Genomic DNA, 13,405 nt, shown 5'->3' on the forward strand with positions numbered 1-13,405 from the left:
GTAGGTTTTGATAGACCATTGAAGCCTTGTTCATGATTCCTTACATGCCCCTCTTACCCTTCTCCCACCCATACGGGAATGTCACCTTTTATGGATGCATCTTTTTCTGTTGTGTGTGTGTGGAATTGGGGGAGATATCTCAACACTCAAAAGGTTTTTTTTTTTTTTTGTACTATTGTATTTTTCCTGAATCTTCTCTCTATATCAGTCTTGAAAATTTATGCTGTTCCTTGGGCTTACTTTCACTTCCTGTGGTCTCCTAGAGGCCAGTTGGTGATGATTTAGTCTGATATATTTATGTTAGGCTTGTACATCCCTGGACAGGGAACATTCAGTCAATGGTCTCTGTTTTTTCACATTGGCTCTTCTGTGTTGGGCTCACTACTTTGTTGGCATGTCATCATCCTGGTGCTCTGAATCTGGTCTCAGATCTGTTATCCAGTCCCAACAAGAATCTCCTTGTGCTAGGTTGTTCAAATCTAGCCATTTTTTCAGACTTGTTTGTACTTTGTAGGCTGTCCCATATATTGAAGCTTTTGTTATTCCTCTCAATACACCAATATTGTGTCCTAACTTTGCTTGTGTTTTTGAAGTTACCAGTCTTATGGTGTTTCGTTCTATCCATTTTACCTGTAATCCTCATATTGCTTCCCTTCCAAATTAGCACCTTTATTTGATACCCCATGTTTTTCCATGTTCTCCATTGGACCTTTTGTGTTTGTGTTCTTTAAAAAATCATATTTCTTTGAAGTTCCTCTTCCTGATAATGGCTGTTATTAAGAGTACTCTTCCCTTCCCTTTTTCCAATCCCATCTGCATCCTCTGCCCATTCAGGAATCCATGATGGTATATGACATGTTGTATTGTTTCCTTCCTTGGTTTATGAGTTAATTTGTCTGTTGTTTTTCTTCTTATGATTGTTGACTTTCTCAAAGGCAGCATCATACACTTATCTGTAGGCCAAGCAAGGATTTGTGATTATGGTTTTAATTCTTGTAAAATTTATAGCTATTTGGGATATGGCTATACTGAAATTTTATACATGCCATGTCCATTTCATGGATATATAAAAACTGAAAAATAAATAAGATAATTAAAATTTTAATGGAGAGTACATATTGTTGATTATGCATAGAATTGATATAAAAAGTATCCAAAATAAATAAATGCTGTAATAAAAAGTACACAAACAAGTAAAGTGATGTCAAATGGATATATTTTAAAATGATTTTCAATCCTAAGTTTGATTGTTATTGTTATGAAGTAGTCTAAATTTTCCACAAAAATAAGGATGGAAAATCATTTTAAAAACTTTCCAACTAGCATCACTTTACTTGTTTGTGTACTTTTTATTGCAGAATTTATTTTGTTTTGGATACCTTTTCTAATTCCACAAAAAAACAGCAATTCCTACTTTCCATTAACATTTTACTTGTTTTTCCCTGTTTATGGAGCTTCTGACACCAAGGCTCTTATGGTCTTCTTATCATGACCCATTCACAAACTCTTGCTTTTTTCCATCCACCATCAGGGAGGTACTTGCTCTCAAAACCTTTGTTTACCATGCTGTTATCTTTCTTTTTTGAGCCCCTGATCACCACAATTGGTAGTCTGTCATGTCTTTGAAACTTAAATGCTAGCAGTGCATCAACTGTCTCACCTAGACAGGATCCTTCTTATGGAGTGATTTGTCTATTCTATGGTGTTTTAATAGGTTTGCTTCTATTTTGGGAGTTTTATCATTGCTGCATTTCTGACTTCCCTTCAGTACCTACCCAGTTACTAATCTTTTGATCTACAGTCACAGTCTGTGTAATTCTGACAGAAGAAATTCTATGTATAGAGTAGTTTTAATCATCCTTTTTCTAATGCTTCAAACATATTTTCTTTTCCTTCTTGCTTGCAGGAGCCATCACACTTACTCTTTTGTCTCAGAGCCCTCCATACTGTTTACTACAGGGACAGATGATCTTCCCTGACTGCTCCATCCTTCTCAGAATGATGATTGTTCCTACACTCAGTTTCTCATTCATTTTTTTCATTTGTAATCATTCTGACTCAGATCATCTCCTTTGCCCTATACAGATTGTTTGTTGTTAACCTCTCTTGTATTGTTCCTTTCCTTTGCATGAGATTCCTCTTCTCTTAATAACTTATATCCTTTCATTTTAGCCAGTCCATTGATGAAACTTTTCCTATGTTTCATGTCTCCTTCCATAAAGTTTGTGATGTGATGACCTCTAATACATTAGTGTCATGTTATTTACACCATGTTGTGGTTTTATCTTTTCTGTGTTTTGTCTAGCTTCATTCTTCAATCTTCCTAGAGACTAACAATATCAGCATTTATTATTTTGTTGTTGATTACTTTTATATCTCCCACATTATCAGTACTATATACTGAAGTGTGTATATATACAAGAGACAATGTTACCTAAAAGTGTGGTACCGGCCACCTCACTATATTTTGAACCAAGCCATTTGTCATCATTACACCATCCAGAAGGGTCTTGTGGCCTCCTGGATGCAAGTCTGTGGTATTTACTTTCTTCCACTAATTATTATGGTAAAAATTGAACACATTTTTTGAGTATGGAATAGCTTGACTTTTCACCCTAGTCACATCACACAACACACTCAAGTACAAGCCCTTCAATCTGAGGTTCTAGCTCGTTTGTTGTGAAGAGGTGAGTAAACCTTTCGCAACTGCACATTTTACTCACCTGAAAGTGTATTTTAGATGCAGAATGCATATATAGTATGTGTTTTCCTTGTTTTAGTAAAGTGTTGTATTGTAATGATGATTACGTAATAAGCTCATGCAATACGTGTTAGTATGTTTATGGGTGTGAGCTTTCTTGAAGGCTTGTGACATGTGCAAAAATTATCACAGTACTTGTGTAAAGTAATAGTTCTTTGTTGTGATGAGATGTAATTATCCGAAATACACTTTCAGAATTTAAGATTGTTTCTTTTCCTGATGTACTTTCACTGTGCACTTTGAAATTTTATTTTTTGTTTTACTTGCAAGGTGAATCTCAAAATCTTAGTATTTGTTTTAATTATATAATAATTATAGAATTGTTAACAATTATTTTACTTTCTTAGTGAATCTAAGTATTTTTATTTTCTGTTTCAGTTGCATGATTTTTCTAGATTTTATCTTTTCCAGCGTCAGCTCTCAAGACAAGAAGAACTGAAAGAACGGGCTCGGCAGTTACTAGAACAAGCAAGGCGAGAAGCAGCCACTAAAACAGCTGTAAAACAAACATCTACACAGATTGATGAGGCAAGAAACTTGTTCCTAAAGTGATGTTTCAATTATTTCCTGTTTATTTTTCATACAGTTATTTCAGTAATCAAGTTCTTATCTTAATTTTATAGTTCTAGTTTGAATATAATTATGCTTGTGTTGTACTGGGTATTCCTAATTTATTTTTTTGTAATTTTGAAACAATAATTACAGACCAGGTTTTAAGTTAGTTATTTTTTAGCTCTTACCTGTATTTTGTTACTGTATGCTTGGATATAAATAGTAAATTTTGAAAGTAAGATTTGGTTAACAATTTAATACTTTTGTGAAGGACCAATTATGTATTATTTGAAAAAAAAATAGTGCATGTTCAAATTACTCAGTGCAAGCTGACCTAGCATTTTATAATTTACTGTAAGATTACAAACCAGTTTTATATTTTTGTGTTTTTTTGTTTTTGCTTAATAGCAAGAAGAGCTACTAATCTGAATTGTTTATGTGCATTATAACAAGTTGCAGAAATATGGACAGACATTTGAGCTGTTAATTATTAATCATAGCATTAAACTGTAATGTTTTGTATATTGAAAGTAGTATCATTTGTTGAAAATATGTTTTTTAATAACTCCAGTTTCTCAGTACTACATTTAAAAATTACATTATTAAAGATATAATCAAATCCTCACACACAGTCCTAATGAAATTTGTGTTCTTATTGTGAGGAGGGTACTTTCTTTTTAAATTTTGTTCTCTTATAAAGAAATGATTGTTGCATATACCACAGTTATTTTCCTAAATTATCTGAATCTTGAATACCCAAAGTGTAAAATTTTTATGGATTTTTGTTTGTGGTGCCATTCAACAGGTGATGCAGGCATTTTGGTTATGTGCATAAATGCTGATATACACATAATGTATATTACGGTAAGATTTCATGAACTCTTCATAAGAAGTAATATATGCACTAGGATGGTATACAAGTTACAATAGATTGTGCATTTTAGTTTCATCAAACTCTTTGATCTCCTTAGATAATCTAGAATGGCACAAATATACAGGAAACAGCTTGTTTCTATTCATATAAAACTTAATGTTCTTAAACTGTGCAGACGTATAAGACAGTAATTATTTCTTAAAGAAAAAGACAGTAACAGCAAGGGTAACAAATTAAATCAATGCAGGTTACTCACTATAAGTTTTGTATTCTGCAACTGCTGTACTTTATACCTTGTTACTACTTTTTGTCCTGTCTTTCACTGTGCAACTAGCTGTATAATTAAATAAAACCTCAGTTATTAGCTTAAACCTGAAAGTGATCAGTGAGAAAACAAAAGTTTTCAACAGGGTACTTACCTTATCAGGTACGATTAACTATTTCATTCAGTGCTGCCCACAGTGCTGCAAGGCTTGTGGCATGCACATAGAAGACAGCACTGAACAAGAATAGCTAGTCTTGTGAGAAGAGAGCATAGAATATTTCAATGAGGGTAAGTGCAAGGCTTGTGACATGCATATAAAAGACAGCACTGAACAAGAAAAGCTAGTCTTGTGAGAAGAGCTAAGTGCCTAATTAGAATAAATTTTCAGTAAAGGAAAATTGTGACTGAGCAGTAATCATAACTGTTTCATTGCTGAACAGCTATGCTGACATATTTTTGCTCCTTTAATTAGTCTGTTGTAATTATGAAAGTTGTTTGTGTGTTATAACTGGTCATGCATATATTTCTCAGAATTTTCATTGGCTAATGTAATAGTTTGTGTGTAATTTTGGCCAGTTGGATGCTTCTTATCTAAAATAAAGTTTAGATCCATTATTATAGAAAAACAAGTTTATGTGGATACAAGTTCTGACACACACTTTCACTTTCATTAGATTATAAAGAGGACATGTGAATGTGTCAAAACTTGTATCCACATAGCATTGTTGATGTTGTCGATCTAAACTTTATTTCAGACTACTTTCCATGGTATTGTGTATTAACTACTGTTAGAAGCTTCTTAACATTCTTAAGTGTTCTCTTCCCAAAGCAATAATGTGGTAAGCAAGCAGTGCAAGCTGCAGGGTACAGAGAGAAATTTAGATTTTATAATCTCTCTCATCTCTTGTCAAAAGGTAAAATTTTTTCATGTAAGAAATTAACATTACTGTCAATATATTTTAATCTTTTTTACACCTGCATGTTGTTTCCCAGTTTAAAATTAAACTAGTGTAAATTAATCTTTTACAATTTACAAGAATGATAAAACTAATATAGTTTGTGTGTTTTTTGTGAATTGGAAAGCTACAAATGATGTTTGTAGTGTTCAAGCTTTCCAATAATACACTGGAGAGAGTGGTATAAAAACTAACATTTATTTTTAGCTATATAGAGCAGTGGAGGGTAATATCATGAGGTGTCTAACCAATGCAAATTCAATATATGGGTTGAATAGCACGGGAAATTTTAACGCAAAAGTTTTGTTTACCAACGATTTTGTTTGTGAACAGCGAGTAATAATACATCAAAGTTAGTGTTATGGTTTATAATCCCTTACCTATTGATGATACATGGGAAATATATTGATAAGCAGTGTTCATAAGGGACACAGTAAAGGAAAAACTTATATTCCACTAAAATTGAGAAGTAGAACAACAAACTTCAGCCATTATTCATTTAAGAAAATGCACAACAGATTGTTGGAGGCCCCCATGACAAATGACCTTGAAAGGTGACAGGACCGTGCATGACGATATTACCCACCCAAAAGTGCAATGTTCGAGTAATATTGTCACCTTGCAGATCGAAGGAAAATCATGAAAGTTCTCAATTTACAATTTAATTGTTCCAGATAAATAAATGAAACATCACATGTGAACATGAAATTTAAGTTACAATACCAATTCTGGGGAACGATTATTTTCACATATAGTGTGTGCAAGTCTCATAATGAATTCCAGATTAGTGCCAACATTGCTTCTTCCTGACAACATGATATTTTATATTTATAAAAAAAAGTTAACTCTTTTAATTCAAAATCATACGAGGTAGTATATTGGTGGGAATAATGAACACGTTCAACAAAAAAAACTTCAGTGATGATGCCTCTCTATGACAAAATTACCCTACCTTGACACAATGTTCCATTTGAAAAATAATACTCCCTCATTTTATAGTATTCAGTATAATATATATCAGTTCTATTCATCACTGATAAGGGTCCTGTCATAAAGCACCATGAACAAAACAATTCATATGTATAATATTAATGATGGAGTTTTCCTTCAAAATGATGATATAACCCTTCACTGCTCTAGAAGGTTTACTCCTTTATCTTTAAGTCTTGTCAATTTATTAGTCATTAATATTTGCTTCAAACATTTTGAAGTATGTTGAGGTAAAATATTAATTCCATTTGAAAATATTTTAAGTCAAAACAAGCCTCAGATTTCTCTTTATAGCATCTTGAAAACTCCCAGATATAGGTATTATATACTCATACAAGAATTGTTAGGAATAGAAGATTTTTCATGTACTGACAAAACATGAGTTAGGAAAACTTGCTGTTGTGGGTATTAAAACTTTAATTAAAGTACAGAACAATGTTTCAACCTTCTTAGGTCATCTTCAGGTTAATACCCATGCCATCCATCTTGAGAATAGAATTTTATTTCAAGTGGGTTTCTTGTCATCTCAAATAGATTTAACTTGTGTATTGTAAGAATCATTCAAGCAGGGAGAGGAGAATTTTCATATACTGACAAAACTTGAGTTATATTTAACTTGTATATCGTAAGAATCATTCAAATAGGGGAGGAGAATTTTCATGTACTGACAGAACTTGAGTTACATTTAACTTATATATTGTAAGAATCATTCAAATAGGGAGAGGAGAATTTTCATGTACTGACAGAACTTGAGTTACATTTAACTTGTGTATCGTAAGAATCATTCAAATAGGGAGAGGAGAATTTTCATGTACTGACAGAACTTGAGTTACATTTAACTTGTGTATCGTAAGAATCATTCAAATAGGGAGAGGAGAATTTTCATGTACTGACAGAACTTGAGTTACATTTAACTTGTGTATCGTAAGAATCATTCAAATAGGGAGAGGAAAATTTTCATGTACTGACAGAACTTGAGTTACATTTAACTTGTGTATCGTAAGAATCATTCAAATAGGGAGAGGAGAATTTTCATGTACTGACAGAACTTGAGTTACATTTAACTTGTATATTGTAAGAATCATTCAAATAGGGAGAGGAGAATTTTCATGTACTGACAGAACTTGAGTTACATTTAACTTGTGTATCGTAAGAATCATTCAAATAGGGAGAGGAGAATTTTCATGTACTGACAGAACTTGAGTTACATTTAACTTGTGTATCGTAAGAATCGTTCAAGCAGGAAGAGGAGAATTTTCATGTACTAACAAAACTTGAGTTAGATTTAAAGAAGAAGAGAATTCTGCAGAACCAACAAAACTTAGTTTAAATGAGTAGAGTAGTAGGGTAATCGACAAAATGTTTTAATGTTTTTTATATGTTAATAACCATGTGCATGTAGTAATATTTAGGTATGTAATTAAGAATATTCACAATAATATCTTCTTGAATAATTTTGTCTCCAGAGTGCATATTTTTTAATGAAATATGTATACATTCAGTGTTTCTGCTCTTCTTATTGTTCCCACTCCTAAAAATAACACTACAGAATTTCATGAACATAAGTTTAAACCAAACAAAAGCTCATAATTACGTTTATAACACTCTGTTCATATGTTACTACCATTGGTTTTCTAAAGTACACAGTAGTTGCAAACATTCAAAGTTTAATGTATTTTATATACAGTTTGATTTTAACCCTTTTTTATTCTCTCGGCCTGACAATGAGTAGTTATTTGAAACAGAGGTTTCAAGTAAAGAGTTGGAATTTTCTGACACTGTCTCTTTTAACACATTGTTCCTGCTCACTTTAAACACACAAGCAATATTGGCAGAACGTTATTAAGAATGCTGGTTCACTGTTTAATTTGGTTTTAAAATTACATTTCATACTGTTTGTAGAAAGAAGATGAAAGACAGAAACAGTTGAGAGAACGTGCCAGACGACTAATAGCTGAAGCTAAGCAGGGTATTAACAAACCAAGTTTGGACAGTTTTCCCGTTTCATCTCATCCATCAGGGAAAAACAACAAAGAAATCAGCAGCAGCAAGGAGTCGCACATTGTCACAAATAACAACATCAACAACAACCCAAATTTTCTTGCTTGTGTTGCAGCAGAAGAAACAACTGTCAAAACTCCAGGTAAAACTGGATGAGTGTTTTTATTGGGACTTTCTTATCATCACAAAATATGTACTACCATATATCATTTTGTTCAGAATGTTTTTAATTGTTGTTCTCATTTACAATTCTCTTGGATTTTACCCTTCTTCAATTTCATTTTAACAGAAATATTTCTTGAGTGATCATTTTTCTCAAATCTACCTCTTTCATTGCAAAACAAAAATGGTGGGACTGATGTTATCTCTTAAACATCCAATATATCTTTACCTTTATAATCTGTTTTACAGACTACCAGCTTATATATTTCACACTTGTATTGAGTGTTTTTTTTAACTTTGGAGAAAAGAGGTTTTAATGTTTAGGAACATTAGTGATAAAAAATGTTTAATTTATTAACTAAGGCTTAGTAAAGAGCATGGTTGCACCTTAGTATGCATGAGATCAAACACAGTAGAACATTTTGGTGAAGTAAGTTTTCAGGAATGGTTTGACATGCTCATTGTTTTCTATGTTACTTTGGATTTCTGTAAAATTTCCTCATAAGTTATTAAATTTGTTTATGTTTTGTCGTTATACGTTTATTGCTTTTTTTATAAACTTTGTTTAAGGTTAATATTTTAATTAGAAAACTAGATAAAAGCTGAAATCTGAATATAAGGTATTTAATCTTTTTTCCAATATTTTTTGTTGTAATTTGGTCACTTTTTCAAATCTGTTTCTGTTCTGTATACCTTGTTTCTATTTTGGTATTTAGAAAGTTTAGTTTTAAACCCAGTAACATTTTCGTTTTGCACCTTTTTGCATATTAACTTGAGTGTGTGTTCCTGATTTGTCTCAACAGTACATCATTTCACCTTCTCTTAGATCAAAAATCAAAATTCGTGCTACTTTTGAAATAAACATATTTGTGGCCATATACTCTTTCTATTTGAATTTCATACAAAGTTACATGAGGGCTAGTTATGCTAGCCATCCCCAAGTTAGCAGTGAAAGACTAAAGGGAAGGCAACTAATCATCACAAATAACCTCCATCTATTGGGCTACTTTTTTATGAATAAATAGTGAGATTGACCATCACATTATAACACTTCATGACTGGAAGGGCAAACACATTTATTGGGACGGGGATTCGAAATCGCAAATTTCAGATTGCAAGTCGAGTGTCCTAACTACCTGGCCATGCTGGGCTCTGTTCCTGCTTGTTTTTAGAAAGTGTGATTTGTGAAAGTGTGTTGTCCATTGAAAGCTCCATTGATGCATATTGTATTATCACTAATCATCATTTCCATACTGTCTGTATTAAACTAGCTTCCAATAGCAGGTTATCCTAATAATTTCTACATTGACCTTATCAAAATTCATGGATAGTAAGTTTGGCATTATAAATTCATTGTCAAAAACAGAGAAAAAATTGTTTGTGTTTTTTACCAAATACTCACAGCAAAAATCAAACTGAAAATTGAGTCATAAAAGTCGTATAGTTGAACTGTTTGCTCACAAGACAGACTCCTGAAAACTTAGTGTAATTCTAAAAATAAAGTGGGTCTTACATTATAAAATTACCTTTTTTTATCACAACTTTCTATTAATTAACTTATTTTAGTTCATGAGTAATTTATTTTAAAGTATTTCAGTTTTAGATTATATATTTATTTGAATTCACATAAAGTCCATACTACTAACAATATGACAACTAGTTTCAGGTCTGGATATTTTACTGCACTAGAAAAACAATCTGCTGATTAAGCCTCCTCCTTTCCTTTTTCTCCTCTAATTTTCTTTGAATTTTCCAGCAAATCTGTGTGACTGCTAATGAAGTCTAAGGATGTATTGCAGTGATAGCATTTGCTAGTTAAGCATTTTATGACACAACAGAAATTTCACTTTCCTTGTATTAATTGAGGCTAATTTCTACACTGTTTGCTTCAAGTTAAATTTCTGTATAACTTTGCACTCAGTTTTTTTCACAAGTACTGGAAATAGGCAAAGTTAGCAAAATTCGTAGAACAACAAATATGATGAGAAATGATGATACCGATCTGTTCTTGTACGTATATTTCAATACATTTTTGAATTCATTTCAGTAATTCTCCATAGAAAGGTCAGCTATTTGCCACACAGTTCTGTTGCACTGACTAGGTTACTTCACCATCTAATAAGCTAATTAGATAGAAATCCATTTATTTTTTCACAAATCAATATTGAAGTACAGTCAATTGAATGATGGGCTGATTTTTTGTGTTAATTAAACTCTCTTTCGTGATTATGTCAACAGTGTTGTGAGGGAACGTGACATTGTAGTTCTGCTTTGGACCAAGGATAAACTCATCACTTTTAAATGAAAATTTTGTCTTCTCTTTTCCACAAGAGGTCATTACCTCTATTTAGTTGTGGAATAGCCTAAGATGTTATGATCACTGTCTTCCAGTTACTTACAAATTAGGTTTATCTTTCACAATGAGTCATGTCACACCACAAGACTAGTCAAACATTTGAAAGATGGCATCTTAGCATTGATTGTAACTTTCTTCCAACTGGTTCATGTTGTTAGAGTGTAGTCTTCTGCAATACCAGATCATTATAGACCTCTACCATCTGCTAGTGACCATGAATTCTTGAGTAAAATTGTTTTTATTTTGCAATCTTTTGTTTTACCATCAATAAAAATTGTTTGTTTTGTGTATCTGATAATATTAGCTCTGACCAAATCTATTGACATAAAACATATTGTAATATATTTATTATTTCATTGTTTACCTCTGTGTGAAGTTCTCTGTTTATATTGCTTATTTCTGTGTGAAACTTTGTTCAGCTTTTTTTTATTATTTATTTCTGTGTGAGAATTTGTTCATACTTACAATATTCTTGTTTACTTCTATTTGAAACTCTTTGTTTTTTTTATTAATTCATTGTTTACCTCTGTGTGAAGTTCTCTGTTTATATATATATATATATTATGTTTCATTGTTTATTTCTGTATAAGGTTCTCTGTTTACATTTATCGTAGGTCATTGTTTACTTTTATGTAAAGCTGTCTGCTGTACAATCAGTACAGTGAAAGATAAATGGATACATATGTTACTACACCAAACAAGGGATGAATTAGAGAAAATTGGATTTCTGAACAGTTTTTTTGTCTTTTCAATGAATAGTTAAGAGTTTTGTGGACAACTGACATTTTATTATGGTATCCCGTGTTGTTGTTTTTTTAAATAATGTTTATAGTAAGATACAAGGATTAATTTTGTTTAGGTAAAGAAGAGGTAACACTAACAAGTCCTTCAGAAGTTGATGTTCCCAGAGAGAAGTTTACAAGCAAACAACAAATCATAGAAATTGGTGTTACTTCACCACACAGTGAAAGTAATAATGAGGTAAAGACACAGAAATAATAAAATAGTGCTTCTTAGCCTTTTCCAGCCCAAGGCACACTTGTTTTATTAAAAATGTTATGTGGCACACTAATTCCCCAACACATTATGAAAACTCAGAGCAATTTGTATTAACACATAGACAGAGATAAAATTCTACTGATACTCATCAGTACTGAGCACCAGAACTTATTTTGTTTGAGGCTGCACTAGTACCAGAACTTATTTTGTTTAAGGCTGTACTAGTACCAGAACTTATTTTGTTTAAGGCTGTACTAGTACCAGAACTTATTTTTTAAGGCTGCTTTAGTACCAGAACTATGAGCCACTGCTTTTCCAGATGTGTATGTGTGTTCCATTGTCACCCAAATTGTCATTTTTTCATGTTTACACATAAATTTTTGTTTTTTCAAAAACAGGTCCACTTAACCCAGCTGAGTGCCTATCCCTTAGTCATTAAAACATAATGTTATCACACTTTCTCACATTTGTACATTATAAGAGAAATAAGATGGAATACCCTTTGGTTCCATTCACAAAAGTAAGTTATATAATTGATACATTTCTTTTCTTCTCATATGTGACTTTTCCAGAATTTCGTGGCACACCTGTTCACACCTGATGACCCACTAGTGGGGAAACACTGGGCAAACACACTGAACAGTAAAAACAATGGTGTGCTACATGTTATCGTAACAAACAGTGAAGAACATTATGAAGATAAACAGATACTCGTATTAACACATTAAGCTGTGAAAGCCATTATGAAAGAAGAGAAGCAGGTAGAGGTGTTCACACACAAAAGAGTGAAAACTGTGATGAAGTGAAAGAAATTATCATTTGCTCAATAGTTACATAAATACCACTGTGGTATTTTTAAGTGGAACTGATTTCTCTTACAGTAACAAGACAGATCCACAGTAAACAGGAGGTTCGGCTATAGTGGTTTTTAGGAAGTAATACTCAGTTATCTTACTAAATTAGTTTGTAAAAAAATAAGACTGGACATAACTGTACAAAAATAACAATGAAGAATTTTTTATTTAAGATACAAACACAGTATATGTGTAGATTGTTTTCTTTTATTGGATAGCTAGATAAAAACTGTTTTCCAAATCCTAAGATTTGTTTCCAGACTGTCTAAACCTCATGTTAGTTAATTTGGTAATATCAGGCTTACCCAGATCTACTAGTGCTACCCACGAGACTGGCCATTCTTATTATAAAATAAGGAAGGAACTTGAAAATATTACCTATCTTATCTTTGGAGAAAACCTCTGTCTTCTTTCATACACAATGTACAGCTTTAGCTCTTTATTCTGCATGGGCAAACTAGGTGTGTTCATTTAGGAATAACACAAGAACAGTAGGTATTTATAGAAAAAGTAGATTAATGACATTTTTTGACCAATTGTTATGCAAAAAGTGCACATACACCTGAAAAATGGTTAAATTTTCAAAACATCATGCATTAAAATAAGAAAATAGAAAGTACATGGTATGCTTGTAT

The 13,405-nt window shown here is 32.1% G+C and overlaps 1 protein-coding gene across 1 annotated transcript in view; it reads left to right on the forward strand.

Moving 5' to 3' along the window:
- The window catches only part of LOC143227012 (EH domain-binding protein 1-like), a 127,211-nt gene that overhangs the window by 52,802 nt on the left and 61,004 nt on the right, over positions 1–13,405 (forward strand). Inside the window, exons 4-6 of the mRNA XM_076458561.1 lie at positions 3,173–3,289; positions 8,301–8,541; positions 11,777–11,898. Coding sequence (XP_076314676.1) covers positions 3,173–3,289; positions 8,301–8,541; positions 11,777–11,898 — 480 coding nt within the window. The remainder of the gene's footprint in view (positions 1–3,172; positions 3,290–8,300; positions 8,542–11,776; positions 11,899–13,405) is intronic.

Source organism: Tachypleus tridentatus, chromosome 1 (assembly GCF_004210375.1).
Source record: "Tachypleus tridentatus isolate NWPU-2018 chromosome 1, ASM421037v1, whole genome shotgun sequence".
NCBI classification, from domain to species: domain Eukaryota; kingdom Metazoa; phylum Arthropoda; class Merostomata; order Xiphosura; family Limulidae; genus Tachypleus; species Tachypleus tridentatus.